This window comes from Microcaecilia unicolor, chromosome 2 (assembly GCF_901765095.1).
Source record: "Microcaecilia unicolor chromosome 2, aMicUni1.1, whole genome shotgun sequence".
Classification (NCBI taxonomy): Eukaryota; Metazoa; Chordata; class Amphibia; order Gymnophiona; family Siphonopidae; genus Microcaecilia; species Microcaecilia unicolor.
In genome coordinates, this window is record NC_044032.1 from 450,967,612 (window position 1) to 450,986,202 (window position 18,591).

Genomic DNA, 18,591 nt, shown 5'->3' on the forward strand with positions numbered 1-18,591 from the left:
CATCACTAGCCCCGCCCCCGATGTCACCTCTGACGTCAACCCCGCCCCTGAAAGGCTTCTATTGGACCAAATTGGACCAATAGAAGCCCCGGAAAAGCTTCTATTGGACCAAACTGGACCAATAGAAGCCCCGGCAGCGGGAAAACCGGCTAATCGGCGGCCGCGAAAACCCACCCAATCCCGCACCGCGGCCGCTCAAAAACCCACCCAAATCCCCGCAACCCACGCGATTCGAAAATTCCCCGCAGCCGTTCCCGAAAAGCCGCCCAATTCTGCGGCTTAACCGCAACCCTGCCGACAGTGTTGAGGGCCACCCCAATTAGAGAATCAGGAGGGAGGGAGCCTGGAGGAGGAGTGGCCTAGTGGTTAGGGTGGTGGACTTTGGTCCTGGGGAACTGAGTTCAATTCAGGCACAGGCAGCTCCTTGTGACTCTGGGCAAAGTCACTTAACCCTCATTGAGCCTGCCATGAGTGGGAAAGTGCAGGGTACAAATGTTAAAAAAAAAACAAAAAACTAGGAGGGAGGGAAGGGGCCTGAAACTGGGAGGGAGGCAGGCCTGAAACTGGAAGGGAGGGAGGCAGGAGGGAGGGGCTTGGAACTCAGAAGGACCCTAGATGCAGACATCATCAACTCAGAAAGAAACAATGCAATGGAAAGTTTCTGGAGGAACAGATATTTTACAGCAAAAACTGAGGGATGTTTTTAAATCAAATGTTCACTCATACTACATTAACATATAAGAAATGATGGTAACATCTTGAACATTAGCAAAAAATCTCGCCTGTTTTAATGGGCTTAACGGCTTGTGTGAGATAAAATAACAATGAACAACGACAACGTGGATACAGCAGCAGAGCAGCTGATAGTTTGTTTGTTTGCTTTGCTTAGGTGTGCCAAGATGGCGGGTGAGCCTGCTGCGGGGAAAACGGCTTCAGCCTTGTGACGTCAGGCCATCATTGTCTCCAACCCTTAGCTTAGAGTTTGCGTAAGCAGGGTGAGGGGAGGAGGGGCCGCAGATCTGCTCTTCTATTTCGACCCCTTTGTTGCAGCAGCTGTTGTCCGGCATGCACCAGGAGGGGGAGGGGGAGGATTTGCACAGAGACGCTTGAGGGTGAGGATGGAAGCTTGCCTCTGCTAGTGTCCTGGTTTCCGCTCAGCTCTCTAGCACTTTCCTTCAGACTGAGGCAACTCTCTGCAGTCCACCTTAAGTTAAGATCAGTTAGAGGGGATTCTGGTGCGACGCTGGGCGGTCTTTCCGGAAGCCTGAGAAACGGAAGCGAAGGACAAGTACAACTTAAAAAGAGTCAGGTGGGTCGAGAGCTGCAAGGTTACTGTGGAACACTCGTCAGGTGATACAGGCTACGGTCACCTCTGTGAAACGGAAAGATGCATATGTGTTACACGTGTACCCTAGAACATCGTAAACGGGTGTCTGAATTAATCTCCCCTGGGATACGCAGTACTCGGCTTCCAGGCCTGCTAATGCTTATTTTTAATCACTTTATTTGGTAATACATGTAATACTATCATTATATTGTGCTTAGTGCAGTAGGGTAGCAATCTATACAGTCACATTAGAATGACAATGTTATCAAACATATAAACGGCAAGTGACCGACTCACCTGCAAATGCGCAGTAGAGACGTCCCTCTCTGTCCAGCCCGCGTGTCAAGACGTGATGATGTCAGAGGGCGGAACAGAGAGGGAGTTGGAGTCACTGTCAGACGCTGCTGCCTGGAAACGAACATTGCGCGCACCAACTTCCACCCTCCCCCCCATCCCTGCCTCCGCCCTCCTCCATATCAGGCCCCCTGCACTGACCTGACAGCGCCTCTCACCTCTGTGTGGAAGCGCAGGCTGCAGCACAGCGATCTGCTGCCTGCAGCGCTTTCACACGGAGGTGAGAGGCGCTGTCAGGTCAGTGCAGGGGGCACGGAGGGAGGAGGGTAGCTGGAAATCTCACCCGTTTTAACGGCTAGTCAAATATATAAAATGCGGCAAAAGCAAGCTTGGAAACTGACAGCAAACAGGACCAGATTAACACTATATTGGGCCCATGTATTTGTGTACCTCCCTAGAGCCTCATTTATTCTCTGACCCAGCTCCCTTCCCAAGTCTTTATTCATGCTCTTCCTCATCATACCCATTTCAGAAGTAGGGAAAAGTACAGAGCCTAGCTGTGGGCATGGTGGCAATAACTGCTTGAGCACAGAGGTGTAGATGTGGGTGGGTTGGTCCCATTTACTTTCACTTCAGGCCTACCCAGCAGCCAGCTGCATAAACTGCTCAGAAAGTATACTAGTAGATAGTATATCAAATTTTAATGAACTTGAATTCTGTAGCTGGGGGAAGGCTTTGATTTTTCTCTTCTAGTTTTTGGAAATGTGCATTCTATTTCTGCTAGGGCTTCAGTTTTTGTTCTTTGTGTCTAGTCTGTGATCACTTATTCTGTATGTGAAGGTTTCTCTGTGTTTTCGTTAAGTGATCAAGGTCAGGTATTCTGCTCTGATGCCCAAAGGTCCAGTGCTAAAGCCAATAGCACAGAAACATAGCTTTCCAATGCTCAAAGGAATGATATTCAAATTATATACAAGTATGAAACCAAAAGCAAGGGGAAGAATGTACTTGGTGAATGTGCACAAGACCTGCATATACCACAGAACTTGTGCGCATGTGCCAGGCAAGACCTGAAGTGCAAGCAAAGATTGGCAACATTCTTCTGTGCCTTTAAATATAAGTGTTTCAAAAACTTTTCACTTGAGATCATATTTAAACATAGAAGAATGATGTGTGCGAGTTCAAGCAATACAGATAGTTAAAGCATACATTTGTTTTTCACTATTGGCGTTTATAGGCTGCATGAGTTTCCTTCTGCTTCTATAAGAAGACAAAGCCAGCAGTTTAAAAGTAAAAATTCTGAAAAAAATCCTCTCTTCAAAACCTTTACTGTCACCTCTGAGCTGGCAGTAAGTTTCCATCATTAAGGGCAGCATTAGTATTGGGAGGGAATACCAAATGGCCTCATTAACATCTGTTTGAGAACATTTAAATACAGTTTGCTGCCATCTTTGGCATGCACATTGTTTCCAGTGCTAGAGCCTTCTGAACATTCTGCACACCTTAAAGGCATGCTAGTCCAGCGCTCATTGCCTCTAATGCCAGCATTATGTTTTGCAATAGGTAACTTATTTCAAAACCACAGAATCTTCAGTATGATACTTTCACTTTTACATAATTTTGGTGACCTCAGCGGTGCTCATTGCTCAAGATGTACATGTAGCAATGTAATTAGCACCAACTTATTCATCGGCTCACCCGATTATTACATTTTTATATATTTTTTACTACATATTTTTACTTATCTTTTCATATCAGACCCAGGGGCTCTGTTATGCGACATGCATGTTTCGCTCAAGTGCGAGCTGTATCAAGGACATTCCCCTCAAGTCTCCCTTAGCGCCAGCTCTGCTATTATTTATCGTGACCAAAAGACGTATCAATGAATTAAATTATGATACAGAAAATGTATAATTTATCAAAGATGTACGATTTAGTGCAGTCTTTCCCTAGGAGTACTGTAATAGTCATCATAATCTAGATGTTCTGATTTTCGAGGATTTTTCTTTATAAATTCATGTAACTACCACTACTAGTACTTGTAGCAATAGTGGCAACAAGTTTAACAATTCATTGCTGTTGGCAGTTCACAGCTCTTCTCGGGCCCTATGGATTACTGAATTAAAAGCCACAAAAATGGAACCGGAATCATATAGTGACATTCCTCACTCCTGCTCTTTCCCCTTCCTGTCCCTTCTCCCACTCTTTCTCTGCATGCGCCTCTTGTCCTTGTTGTTCTCTCCAACTGGTCCTCTGGTGCCAGAGCAGTCAGCCAGCCTACCTCAACTTCAAGCTGTCTACCCACCTGCTCTCACCCTCTAGCAACATCTATATTCCCCTGAAAAAGAGAACCAGATTGCCCCCCCACCCAAGCAGATTAGCAATCCACACACACCTCCCCCACTTCAACCAAACAAGCAACCAACCTGTTCCTAATCAAAACTGGTGTCTAGTTGCTCCATCCCTGCAGGCTTCCTATAGTTATTGCTTAGAATAGCTAACACATTCAGACACCAGCCGTGTGGCTTGCTTGCAATGTTTGTTCCCCACAGTGCCTGTACTCTTGTACTGAGCTTGTATTCTCTCACAAGAATAGCATGAGAATACAGGTTTGGAAGGTTCAAACACCTTAAAAGCCCCATGGTGCTGAAATGTGTCTAGCTCCTGGACCCTGCATGAAGGTGGCAGCCATAGAGCAATTAGGTGAAATCCACAAGGTTTTTTTTTTTTTCCTTTAGGCAGCTAGTAGGAGATTTGATACAGAAATTCTGCATTGTGCGCTTGCACAGAATTCCACCAGGAGCGTGCAGGTGACCTGAGAGTGAAGACCAGGGAAGAGACTGTGCATTATAGCACTAAGAAACTGGATCTCTTCCTGGGAACTTTATATAAGCTACTACTACTACTTATCATTTCTATAGCGCTACCAGACGTACGCAGCGCTTCACACTTGAACATGGAGAGACAGTCCCTGCTCGATAGAGCTTACAATCTAATTTTTTTTTTTTTTTTGTTACATTTGTACCCCGCACTTTTTCAAACTCATGGCAGGCTCAAGGCAGCAGGCGATGGAGGGTTAAGTGACTTGCCCACAGTCACAAGGAGCTGCCTGTGCCGGGAATCGAACTCAGTTCCTCAGGACCAAAGTCCACCACCCTAACCACTAGGCCACTCCTCCTCCTTATGACAGACAGACAGGACAAGTAAGGGATAAGGGTTAGGACTCCTGCCCTTTTCTAAGAACATTAGGGTGCAATATCAGTAAGTGCATTTAAGTCACTATTGTCAAAATGGCCATATGGCATTGAGCTCCTGGGCCTGGGGACAGGAAATGATGATCAGGAGTTGATTGGGTACTAACACAGTGTTTAAATAAACTGCCCCCTAAACATAACTGGTTGCACCACCTTTAGCAGCAATAATTGTAACCAAATGTTTCCTGTAATTTGGTATGGCTGTTGAGGAATCTTAGCCCACTTTTCTTTGCAGAGCTGCTTTAATTCAGACACATTAATTAGTTTTCATGCATGAACTGCTTGTTTCGGGTCCTGCCACATTATCTCTACTGGATTCAAGTAAAGTCTTTGACTAGGCTGACCTAAAACTTTAATTCTATTTCTCCTCAGCCATTCAATGCAGACTTGCTTTTTGTGTTTTGGATCATTGTCTTGCTGAGTAACCCAATTAATGCTTCAGCTCTCAGCCAGATGACCAGACATTCCTGTTGTGAATCTTCTGGACAGTGTAGAATTTATGGGTCCTTCAATAATGGCAAGTTTTCCAAGTCCTGAGGCAGTAAAGCATCCTCAGATCATCACACTGGGTCATTCCATGCCAAGTGGTCTAAAATTAAAAAAAAAGTTCCCACCATCATGTTTTCCAATTTTGTTCAAGTTTTATCTGTTGCACAAGTCAGGTGTTAAACAAAGTTTCCCAAAATTTGAGGTCTTGTGAACAGTATCATCTGAAAGAGAAATTTGTGCTCTACAACACTGATATGTTTTTGTTTTGCAATGCCACCATTAAGTAGCCATTTACTCAGGTCAAAGTATGTTCTGTTTTGTGTGCGCGATGTATTGCGTTGGTCCATGATGGCTGAGCCATTACTGGTTATCACATTGAAACCAGCATCCCCATCGCCCGATAGCCATGCAGTAACAGCCACGGGTGGGTATCTTTACTGCAGGTTCCCAAGCCTGCCTTCTTCAGTTACTTCATCATTCTGAAAGCATCATTGATCTGCAAGAGAACGGTTTCAGGGAAACTATATTGCCGACCAGATGATGTCACTGATGGAGCTGGAATAACAGCAATGATAAGTTGTTCTGGGATCCAGCAAGTATCGCGTCTTGCTGGCCAATAAAATGAAGTAGCGGGACCATGAGGATGCATAAAGCTTATGAAAGCATCTTTCTGTTCAACTGACGTTTCACAAACATTTGCAATCCACCATAACAGCACACAATAAACGACTGGACAATCAACAAATAAAATACAAATGAATAAATAATTATATCAATACTTTTAAGCGACTATTAAGACTCAGTTTCCTAGAAATGAAGAAAAATTAGCGCATCAAGCGTACTAAATATAGCATACTTTGACCTGAGTAAATGGCTACTTAATGGTAGCATTGCAAAACAAAAACATATCAGTGTTGTAGAGCACAAATTTCTCTTTCAGATGATACTGTTCACAAGCTGATTCAGGCAGACTCTTTTTTAATAATTGGCTTTGAACTTTGGTATATTTTACCATTTGCGCTGACAGTGCCAACTTTGAAGAGATCCTGCAGGGTGGTTATAGATGCTGGTTAGTTGCAAATCTGGCAGTATTATGTCCAGCACAAGCATAATGCTTGTTCAAAATTTCAAGTCCGTATCTTTGTTTGCATGGAAGTTGTTGCGGTCTGAATATTGGTCCAAATATGTTCCGATGAGTTGCGACCAATTTTGATGCACACTTTGAGTCAACTTGTTTGACTGGATTTTGCATCCATAAGGTTAAAATGTATTTCATCGGAATTAGCATCAAAAACTGTACAGGATTTGAATTTTTTAGCCATTCTTATAAATGTGTTTGGATTTTACTAGACCCCAAAAATGGCATTTTGGTAAATGTGCGCTCATGGACTGACAACCTTTCAGAAAAGGGGGTCTAGATCTGCAACTATTGCAGTTAGAGACCTCAAATTTTGGGAAACTTCGTTTAACACCTGACTCGCGCAACAGATAAAATTTGAACAAAATTGGAGAAATGATGGTGGGAAGGTTTAGATCACTTGGCCTGGAATGACCCTATAGGTTTTTTTATATAATTATTTTAAGCCATGTTATAGGGAGCTGCTAGTAAGAAGCACCAGTGAGTCGGTAAATAGGTCATGTGGATTGGAGAGACTGTACTGAAATGACCAATAATTTGCCGGTTGTCTCCCGAAGAAGCTGTTCGTGAAACGAAGATGCTCTGTGGGATAACCACTGAGAAAAATCCTGGAATTAAGATAAGTGTCTGTATACCTTCTCCTATATATTATGTGATGTCCTTTCAGTGGAAAGCTTCATATGAAAAGCAAACGCTAATATAAAACCTGTATAGAAGAAAAATTCCTCTTGAGACGAAAGGAAAAAAAACAATTAACGGTTGGAGGTTTTTAAGACCAGTGAAGAAGTTCCAATGGCAGTTCTGTGAATAAAAGTTCACAAGAAAGATCCGAATGCCTGAGGTCTTTTCCTCCCTATAACATGGCTTAAAATCTAATATAATAAAACGCACCGTGAACGTTCTAATGAGGACAACGTTCTGTGAAGCCCTGAAGCCATGCCCTGAAGCCATCTGACGTCACTGAAGCTGTAGGGTTCGTGGATTGGTGGTGTGAAGCCTTCAAGCCAGCCAGCCGTCTCTGCCCCGCCCTCGCGAAAAAAACAAACAAATCGGGAAGCGAAACGTCAGGGAAGGAGGCGGCGCTCCCGACGTCTAGCCTTCCCTTCGCTGTGTTCCGCCTTCAAAATAAGGCGGAACACAGCGAAGGGAAAGCTAGACGTCGGGAGCGCCGCCTCCTTCCCTGACGCTTCGCTGCACGAACCGCCACGGAGGTAAAGTTAAAAAGAATAATAAAAAAAAAAGGGATGCATGGATGCGAGGCATGGATGCGAAGGGGGGGGGGGGGGGGAGAAGAGGGCGGGCCAGGCTGGGACATGGGAGAGAGAGTAGCATGGATGCGAGGGGGGGGGGTCATGGAAAGGCGAGAGGGGACTTGCTGGAAAAGGATGAATGGAGGCGGCAGGGGACAGAGGAGCATGGATGGGTATGGATTAGGAGGACAGGGCACAGGGAGAGAGGGGAATTACTGGAAATGGATGAATGGAGGGGGCAGGGGACAGAGGAGCATGGATGGGCATGGATTGGGAGGGCAGGACTCAGGGAGAGAGGGAAATTGCTGGATAGGGAAAAATGGAGGGGCCAGGTGACAGATGAGCATGGATTGGAAGGGCAGGACTCAGGGAGAGGGGAATTGCTGGATAGGGATGAATGGAGGGGACAGATGGGCATGGATGGATATGGATTGCAGAGCAGGCCTCAGGCAGAGAGGGGAAATGCTGGATAGGGAAAAATGGAGGGGCCAGGTGACAGAGGAGCATGGATGGGCATGGATTGGAAGGGCAGGACTCAGGGAGAGGGGAATTGCTGGATAGGGATGAATGGAGGGGACAGATGGGCATGGATGGATATGGATTGCAGAGCAGGCCTCAGGCAGAGAGGGGAAATGCTGGATAGGGAAAAATGGAGGGGCCAGGTGACAGAGGAGCATGGATGGGCATGGATTGGAAGGGCAGAACTCAGGGAGAGGGGAATTGCTGCATAGGGATGAATGGAGGGGACAGATGGGCATGGATGGATATGGATTGCAGAGCAGGCCTCAGGCAGAGAGGGGAAATGCTAGATAGGGAAAAATGGAGGGCCCAGGTGACAGATGAGCATGGATGGGCATGGATTGGAAGGGCAGGAGTCAGGGAGAGGGGAATTGCTGGATAGGGATGAATGGAGGGGACAGATGGGCATGGATGGATATGGATTGCAGAGCAGGCCTCAGGCAGAGAGGGGAAATGCTGGATAGGGAAAAATGGAGGGGCCAGGTGACAGAGGAGCATGGATTGGAAGGGCAGGACTCAGGGAGAGGGGAATTGCTGCATAGGGATGAATGGAGGGGACAGATGGGCATGGATGGATATGGATTGCAGGGCAGGCCTCAGGCAGAGAGGGAAAATGCTGGATAGGGATGAATGGAGGGGGCAGGTGACAGACAAACATGGATGGCCATGGATTGGGAGGGCAGGGCTCAGGGACAGAGGGGAATTGCTGGAAAAGGATGAATGGAGGGGGCAGGGGACAGATGGCCATGGATTGGGAGGGCACGGCTCACACTCTCTCTCTCATATACAATGTCTTTCTGACTCTCACTCTCACACACTCTGTCTCACACTGTATCACATTCACTCTCTATGTGCCACACAGTCACTCACACACTCGCTTGGTGTCATACACTCACTCTCACAGAGAATCTGTGTCTCACACACACTCTCTCTCTTGCCCACACACACACACTCTCTCTCACACTGTGTCTCACATACACACTTGCACACACTCTCATTCTCACACACACTCTCTCACAAACACACTCACACCCAGACTCACTCTCTCTCTCACACACTCACACTTTCACTCTGACTCTCAAACAGTCACTCTCACATACACTCTCCCAAACATACACACTCCAAGGAAAACCTTGCTAGCGCCCGTTTCATTTGTGTCAGAAACGGGCCTTTTTTACTAGTAATTATATAAAAAAAACCTATACTAGTTTTACTTGCTACTTTGTGTATATATATTTAGAATAGTTTATATAGCAAGATACCTGCCACAGATTACGCCGGTGATATTATAGAGAAAGAAATGGCAGGTTTCAGCAGTCTGTTGGATATATGCAGAGAAAGAGAGAGGATGTTATATATATATATATACACGTTCCTTTGAATTTTGGACACTATGCAGTAAGCTTACTTGTGGGGGTGTAGCTTTAAAGTTTATTTTGATTCAATAAAGTATGTACGATTTTGATGCATTTTTGATACAGCATTTTTGTATGTTCATTCACTCTTCTATTTAGTGAAAAGAGGGGTTTGCTTTTTGTTTTTTTGAATCGGTAGATTTTCTCCATTATTTTGGAGTATTACTGACCAATGATAATATCTTACTCCCAGTTAAGATTGTAATTTGATGCTGTACCTTGGTATTTGTCCCTATTGGGAGATTTGAAGTCTTTGTTGTTCAAAGTTTGATAAGAACAGGTGAATGTGATACAAAATTTCAAACTATTTTTGTGTAAGTTTTGCTAATTTATTACATAGTTTGGGGTCTCATCGAAGCAGGATACAAAAGCTATATAAATATAATTATGAATACCATCCAATGTAATAGCTGAGTAAAGCCTCCTATAGCAGTCTCACAATCAAGGTGAACAATGAAGCAGTACACACTGGGACATAAACACAAAGAAAGTCTAATTAAGAAGCATAGTAAAAATATATATGTATATTGTCAGCAGGTCCCCCTTTCGCTCCGGCCCAGGTCAACCCTGCTTAGCTGAAATGCTTCCTCCCTCACAGCACCGGTTAACTCCAGTTCTCTGCCCCTCCAGCCACAGCTTCTGTGAGTGACTGTTCAGTTAGCTCACCATTCAGTGATGACCCCAACAAATGGACAGAAACTCCAACAGTCTTATAATAAAGAGTTCTCTTTTATTCACATCCATTCAGTTGTAGTGACTTCAGCGCTGTGCAACCCTGGTAGCGCTTTAGAAATGTTAAATTAGTAGTATAATAAACTGTATCATCATAAACTCTTTGACAATTGCCACGTTCACAATGCCAGACCGAGCTTTCCTGTCAGTTTGCTGAACATAGTCCAATGTTCTCTAACACCATCTTTCTCTTCTTAGTTCGTTACTAATCAGCCCGTTAATCATTAGTTCCTCACAACACACAGTATTTAGCTTCTAGCACCCTTAACCTTTTGAATTGCTTGTTGCCACAGGTTTCTTCCCAGCTGCATCAATTCTGTCTTTCCTATCCCAGACAGTTGAGGAAATACCTTGGCCAAGAAACCCCTCACCTTAGCACCAGCAGTCTGTGTGAATGCAGCCACCTCCATACTCTCCTCCTCACTCTTCTCTATCTCCTCCCTTTTATCCCATTCCATCTCTCTATCTCCTCACAGGGCTTCTCATCACCCTGATTAGAATCCTTCTCCCAATCCTGCTCCTCTCCCTCCACTTCCTGTGCCTAACCAGGTGAGTTCTCCCGGGACACAGAGTTAGTACATCCTGAAAGCCTGCCAGGAGGTCCTGCATCTCCCTTTTTTTTGCTGATCCCCAAGAATATCCGCGATCTGAGGCTCACTGGTCTGAAATATCTCAGTAATCTGAGGACCGAAATCGTCCTCTAGCTCCTTAACTTCCTGCCCCCACAAACACCTCCTTTCTAACCAGGGTTTTAGGACATTAACATGATAAGTCTGCAACTTCCCCCCGCACCTCATAGGTCACGGGCCCCAGTTTCCTTTCTACAGTAGCCGGCCCTCTCCAGCGACTAGTGAACTTATGAGGGGAATCCGACACCAGTATCAGCACTTTATCCCCTACCAAAAAGTCCCTTATACTTCTTCTATCATAATAAACCTTTTGTGCATCTTGCTTTCTTTCCAGCTGTTATTGGGCACACTCCCTTAACCTATATAAACGCCCTCTTAAATCCCCCAGGTAGTCAGACACCCCTGTATCCTGCTTCTCAGGGGGTACCCATTGTTCCCTTAGTATATCCAGCACCCCCCGGGGTGCATGCCCATACATTAGCTCGAATGGGGGAAACACCCAAGGAGGCCTGAATACTTTCCCGATAAACATAAAGGGCAAATGGAAGTAACAAGTCCCACTCATGGTGAGAACCCAGACCCCACCTTAACATCATTTTCAGAGTCTTGTTAAAACGCTCAACAAGACCATTGGTCTGCGGATGGTAAGCAGCCGTCTGAAGGTGATGGATCCCAAAGGCCTCCCATACCTGTGCTAGTGTATGTGAGAGAAAGTTTGTTCCCCTATCTGTTAATACTTCCTTTGGGAACCACACCTCACAAAAGATACGGATCAGATGAGAAGCGATCACTTTTGCTGAGGTGTTTCGGAGGGGCACTGCCCATGGATATCGAGTGGCCATATCCACTACCACCAAGATGTAGGAAAACCCCTTTTAGATTTTAGTATTGGGCCAATCATGTCCATAGCCAGACACGCTATAGGGGATCCTATACGAGGAAGAGGACATAAGGGCGCTCTCTCTGGGCTATGTTCGGACACCTTTTGGCATTGAGCACAGGAGTTACAAAACTGCTCTACCTCCTTATACACCCCAGGCCAGTAAAAGCGATATAATACCTGCGAAAGAGTATTCTGTGCCCCTTTGTGGCCCCCTAAGGGGTGATCATGGGCTAGCCTCATAATCAGCTCCCGAAACCCACAAGGGACTACTAACTGTTTTTGAACTCTATGCTCTGGCCCTAAGAGAGTCACCCGAAACAATAATCCTTATCCACTATGAAATGAGGATATTCGCCCTCCTGTCCTGCTTGCTCCCAGGCATATTTTAGGGTATCATCTGCTCCCTGCTTCCTAGCAAAATAAGGGAACCTCTCTAGTACCCCGGACGCATCCTCCGGAAGTCCTCCTGCCTATTCAGATCTTCCCTCCTCTGTAACTGGGCCCTCTTTTTCTGACAGGACCCTTTTCTGGTTTTTCCCAGAGCCCCAAAGAGATCTAGATGGAACGGAAAAACCTGTGACCCCCCTTGCCTGTTGTTCCTGTGCTCTGGTAGTGACCCAACCTTCCTTACTCTTTAAATACTTAAATACTGTGCAAAAGGACCCCAGTCCCTCCCCAGAATTAAGTCCTGGGGAAGCCGCAGAAGTTTTGGAATACACTGCCGCGCAACTTAAGAACAATCAACGAGCAAGCTTCCTTCCGCAGATTATTGAAGACCCATCTTTTTGAAAAAATTTACGGAAAGAAACAAAACACATAAAGTCCACACTTACTGTTCACTAATGCATCATACATTCACCTCTGAACTCTCATTCCCGTAATATCACATCACTCATACCTTTACTCACAGAAAAATATATACCATATGTCTTCTTGCCTTTTTATCACCCTCTAAACTCCCATTGTTTCCTTCCAAAGTTTCAATGTTTGTGTTCCATTGTTACATTCCTTAACGACACCTCAATTGTTTCGCATAACTCTGCATAATGTAATCCATAACCAATCTGTAACAAATTGTATTTCCAACATTTAACTCATATTGTAAGCCACACTGAACCCACAAAAAGGTGGGAAAATGTGGGATACAAATGCAATAAAGTACGGCCACCCATATTTCTTGAATACCAGTTGTATCCTTAATTTCTACTAGGCGCATTGGGTATCGGGAAGTGGCACCATGAATGCACTGTATTGAGACCAGCCTACTCCCTCCTTTCATCCAAGAGCCCCTCCACAGGAATACCTCCAATCTCCACCCACTGAGTGGATGCGGGTTAGAACGTGAAGTCAACCCCAATTTGGCCCTGCTACCCACACCGGTAACATTGTCTTACTTCACCGCTCCCAGCTTCCTTGTGTCCCTGAAAACCCCTAAGAGGTTTATTTTTCACCTCCTGACCAACCTCTCTGTTCCCCCCAGAGCACTGAGATTCTAGGTAACATTCCATACCCTTTATTACTTTTCTCCAATGTATCACACCCTTTCCTTATCAGGTCTATTTTTATTACTTCAGGTAAGGCTTCTAAAAATTGTTCTAGGACCAGTTCTTGCATAACTTGTAACACTGATCTCTTGTCAGGCTCCAGCCATTTGTTCGCCAGGTCCATTAATTTCTGTGCGAGGGCTCTCGGAGTGTCCCCCTCGGTCCACCTCCAGCTCCTGAACCTCCTACGATAGGTGTGCTTACTCACCCCATACCTGTCCAGAATAGTGCCTTTCAAGCGCGCATAGACCGCCACCTCCGCAGGGGATAAACTCCTGAAAGCAGCTAAGGCCTCTCCTGATAATGCTGGAGCCAGACGGATAGTCCATTGTTCCGAGGGCCAACTTGCTTCTACTGCTACCCTCTCAAAGGGACCCAAATAGTCCTCGATGTCATCTCCTGGTACCAGCTTACCCCAGGGCAGCCAATTCACTGTCCCTGGCTCACCAAGTACCCGGGGTACACTGTGTCCAGCTTCCTCCGTTACCAGTCCTCCTCTCCTGGATGCCACTCCTGTCCACAACATCTCTTGCACTAAGTCAAACAGGATATAACCTGGCTGACCATTGATAAATGCCGCATTGGCACTGACACAATCATCAGGAATAACAAAATAAGGTAATTAACAGCAAAGCAAAAACTCTTAAAAAAAGAAAAAAGTTAATAATATTAAAATTAAATAAAATCATAGCAACATCAAGAAAACAAATAAGTCTTCAAGGCTTTACAAAAGATAAAATAATCCTTCATAAGGCGAATCGCAACAGGAAAGCAGTTCCAAAGACAAACATGTTTAGCAGATCGAAAAGCCAAGATGATTGGATGTTTGAGAGATTGAGTTAATGTTTAAAACCTTGATTTTTTTTTTTTTTGTTATAAATCCTCAGAACAGATTGTTCTCTTGATGTATTATGGTAAGGAGTGGTGGTGTTCAGTAATTGGGAAGTAAGCCCGCCTTGTGTCTCTTCCATTCCTGGGCCACAGACTAAAGCAGGATATGTTTTTGGGTAGACGGGATGGACCATGCAGGTCTTTATTGTTTTCTTTTTGTTTGTTTGTTTTTACTGTGTTACTATGGTGGTCATTTTAGAAGGGATATGTGCATTTGAAATGTGCATAATGCTGCACTTTAAAAAGTTTATTTTTTTTTTTGTTACATTTGTACCCCGCGCTTTCCCACTCATGGCAGGCTCAATGCGGCTTACATGGGGCAATGGAGGGTTAAGTAACTTGCCCAGAATCACAAGGAGCTGCCTGTGCCTGAAGTGGGAATCGAACTCAGTTCCTCAGTTCCCCAGGACCAAAGTCCACCACCCTAACCACTAGGCCACTCCTCTTAAGTTCCCATTTTACAAAGCCAGGATATGCATGTCAAAAGCCCAATTGCGTGCAACTGGAAAGAGTATGTGAACTAGTAACTAGGGCATGCCTAGAAAACACATTTATTCTCCATTTTAGAAGGGGGAATAAATGTGGGTGTCCTAGCAGATCAACTTCAAAATGTATTCCTGCAACCAGGCACATTTTAGGGTTTGGGAAACTGCTCCTATTGAGCTGCGCTCCACTTGAAGGATCAGGGTAACTTGCCCCTTAATCCTACAATGTTTTTTATGTCATCGTCCCCCGCCACTAAACTGGTAGGGGATACCAGTTTCTGTGATAGCACTGGGAAAATACACATTTTGTCTTTGCCATTTTATAAATATAAACGGTACTGGTTTTTAACCCATGGAAATTTTCAATGATTTTTTTTCCTAAAATGTATGTTTATGGTGCATAAACGTCCATTTCTCCTGTAATTTTAGAACAGCCTCTGTCTGCAGATTCTATTCTGAAACACTAATGAAACTTGAGATGGCCTGACCTGGAGTCTCACTTCAACTTATACACCCTTTTTAAATGGGGCTGTATATGTTGCTTATTGCTGATTACTGTACTAGACTCCAGGTTAATTCTCTGTGTAAAAAAAACCACAAGAAACTGGGTAATTTTTAGATGTGCTGGAGGCTTTACGTTCCAAAGAGGCTCCCTTAGTTTGATAGCTGATGAGAGCAGGGAATCTATTGTAGAGAGAGAGAGGAAACCTGGAAACTGACCTTAAAAAAAGGGAGGGGTGAAGTCTTTAAGATTAAAGGAGAAAGTGAAAAATAAAGAGCGATGGAGTGTGGTGGCTTGAAAATGGTATTTTGGGAGTTGTAAAGATTGTAGAAGTTTGAGCAGCAGAGAAAGAATTTACAATTTAGGGTTCAGATAAGGAGCTTTGCTTTTAAAATTAATTTCTGGGGAACTGTATAGCTACCAAGGTATCATGATGAGTCATTCTTAAGAATAGTAGATAACACTATCCTATCTATAAATAACTAAAAAAAAAAAAAAAAAAAGGAGATTCTTTCCTAACACTTAGGAAAGAATCTCCTTTTTTTTTTTTCAGTTATTTACAGATAGGATAGCACTATCAACAGTGTTGGTGGAGGTTCCAAACAGAACTGATAGAACGGCCATAAGAAGTGGAGGAACACGATCCATATGACCGTCGCAGAATAAACCAAAGAGTAGGTTAGGTTGGCACTTCCAAAAGACACAAGGGAGACGTGATCATTCTTATGCATGATATTTATTGGAAATACACTCAAAGACTTGACACGGCAGTGTAGACGCCTGCCTCAGGAATGCTGTACAGCTGGGTTCTTCATGCAAAAGAGGAGAAGAGTGTCTCAGAGCACTGTGGTGGTAAAAATAACTTCAAATTTCAAAGAAAATTGCAGGAGTACACCATTGGATGGTGCTTTCAACCAATGGTTTACTCCTGTGTGCAGAACCCAGTTGTAGATCTAGAGACATCCTTGAGGAACCTGAAAGAAAACAGAATTTTGACAAAATAAACAAACACTTTTCATAGTTAAAAAAAAAATAAAAGTAAATATTGGTAATACTTCATTGTAATCCTTGAAGAATGCACACAAAAAGTAATTTCTTCTGGAAAAGGAAGATAGTTATATTGTTCATAAGAGGAACAAATACTGTTCTCAAAGATCTATCACTATTGTGTCCCCCAGGCCTTTGCAGGATTGGAGGAGGAAGACCCAGAAATCACTTAGATTTTACTGTGCTGGCCCCTTTTCAGAAGGACCTTTTGGTATCATTGGGCCATATGTTGGCAACCCAACAGTATTTGGCAGGAAAAATAATACCAGCTTTGAGCTGGTGTCGTTTCCTGGAATAATACAGCTTGTGAAGTTCAATATAAGTTGCATTATTGGTGTTCTGCATGCCTTGCATCTCATGGAACCTTTGACATGTGTTATGGTAAAATAATGCACAATTTTGTTGTTTATTGTTAATTATTTCTTTTCTTTTTCCTTTGTAGATTAAAATCCTTTCCACACTCACCATGAGAGTAGCTGGGTTGGGGGGGGGGGGGTTAAATTCTTAGGGACATGGGGAGTTTTTCATTTGGTTTAATACATTATTGTTCAGATTATTTTATGTAATATCCTTGTTTTCACTGATAATCAAATAAAGATACTTCTCAATAATGTTCATTATGACCTTAATGCCATTGTATCCCCCCTACATATGAATAATTAAGGAATCTGCAAATGACAGATGAATCTCAGTGAAAGCTGATCTGTTACGTTTTGATCACAAAGTACTACTGTGTGTTTTAGAAGCATATACTTTAATTCTCACTGTGGTAGTACTTATAAAGTTCAATTCAGCTGATGCCATAGAAAGAGTCTCAGTTTAAAACCTGAGCTTAAGACACTGATGTTTCAATATACTTGTATCAACTCATTGATCTCTGCTGCTCTGCCTGTGCAATTTGTATAGCAAGCTGTTGTGGCCTCTCTGTTTTATAGAGCACCATGGTGGATTATCGAATCCGAGAGTATGACGATTTGGATTATGAGACTGTGCGAGAGCTCTTTGCTACAGGGATGAGTGAGTATATGCCTGCTGTTTGCATGCATGTACTTAAACAGCCATGGGTAATCATGCTCTTTATGTCCACATTCTGTCTCCTGTTTCTGAGCTCCAAGTCTCTCCTTCTGCCCATCCTGGCTATCACTTTGCTCCTGGCTGCTGGGAGGCAACTTGTTGGTTACATCTGGTTCCTCTATATTGAACGCTGCTTAAAGGAAGACCTGTTCAACATCCGGAAGACATACATAGAAGGCAAGAATTCCTGTTTCTGGGTGGTGGAAGCAGAAGAAGGCAGCATTATAGGCACAGTGGCCGTGAAACTGTCAGAAGAAAAAAATGAGGAACTTTTGCTAAAGCGCATGTCTGTGAGGAGGGACTACCGAGGTTTGGGGATTGCCAAAGCATTGTGCAGGACAGTGATCGGTTTTGCTCGCCAGCATGGCTGTAAATCCATTGTGTTGAACACCTTAGTGGTACAGCATGTGGCTCAGAAGATGTATGAAAGCGTGGGATTCAAAAAGTATCTTGATTTTATCCTTCCAACACTATATGGTCAGTTGGTTAACTTTACTATTTCAAAATACAGATACGACTTCTCACATGAGACGTGATGAGTTTATCATTCGGGTAGTCCAAAATGTTATCAACTGTACTTTTTGAAATGCGTGTAAGTTTATTTAACCTTGAGAGAAATTGGTGGATAGAAATAAAACTGTAGACCCCATATAATGCAGCCCTTGACTGCAAGTGATCTCACATTATATAGAGCTTCATTAAATGGGGTCTACAGTGCATTACAATCCTATGAAATCATGTGATAAAGAGATTATTTCAGAATTTGTTTTTTAGTGCTATGTAAGTACACCAGTTTCTTAAAAGTGGCTGCTCTGAGTAGCCTTTTTTATATGGGATCCATTTCTGCATTATTGCTTTCACGTACTCTGTCACCAGAAACAGGAGGGCAAGTTTCAGAAAATGCTAACTGATAACTAAGAATTTATCCATCTAGATTCACAGGCTTGAAAATTGCCTCCCCCACTGAACAATTAAAATAGCGCTACCAAGTTTCATCTATATGACTGTGGGGTCCTTTTACTAATGTGCGCTAACAGATTTAGTGCACACTAACGGTTTGCATGCGCTAAATGATAAGATGCCCACAGAAATATAATTGGCGCCTTATTTAGTGCACGCTA

At 43.8% G+C, this 18,591-nt stretch overlaps 2 protein-coding genes across 3 annotated transcripts in view; both read left to right on the forward strand.

Moving 5' to 3' along the window:
* Nucleotides 1–996: 996 nt before the first annotated feature.
* Nucleotides 997–18,540, forward strand: LOC115461244 (probable N-acetyltransferase camello). Its single transcript, XM_030190939.1, has 2 exons — nucleotides 997–1,309; nucleotides 17,332–18,540. Exon 2 carries the CDS (start codon nucleotides 17,338–17,340, stop codon nucleotides 18,004–18,006), a length of 669 nt encoding a protein of 222 aa, XP_030046799.1. The 5' UTR covers nucleotides 997–1,309; nucleotides 17,332–17,337; the 3' UTR covers nucleotides 18,007–18,540.
* LOC115461243 (probable N-acetyltransferase camello) overlaps nucleotides 17,370–18,591 on the forward strand; it is a 37,387-nt gene continuing 36,165 nt past the window's right edge. The window contains exon 1 of one of the 2 annotated variants that reach the window (XM_030190936.1): nucleotides 17,370–17,413. The gene's annotated coding sequence lies outside the window, so the exon portion shown is untranslated. Of the gene's footprint in view, nucleotides 17,414–17,900; nucleotides 17,948–18,591 lie in introns of those variants that run through there. The other variant, XM_030190935.1, reaches the window with a different exon arrangement.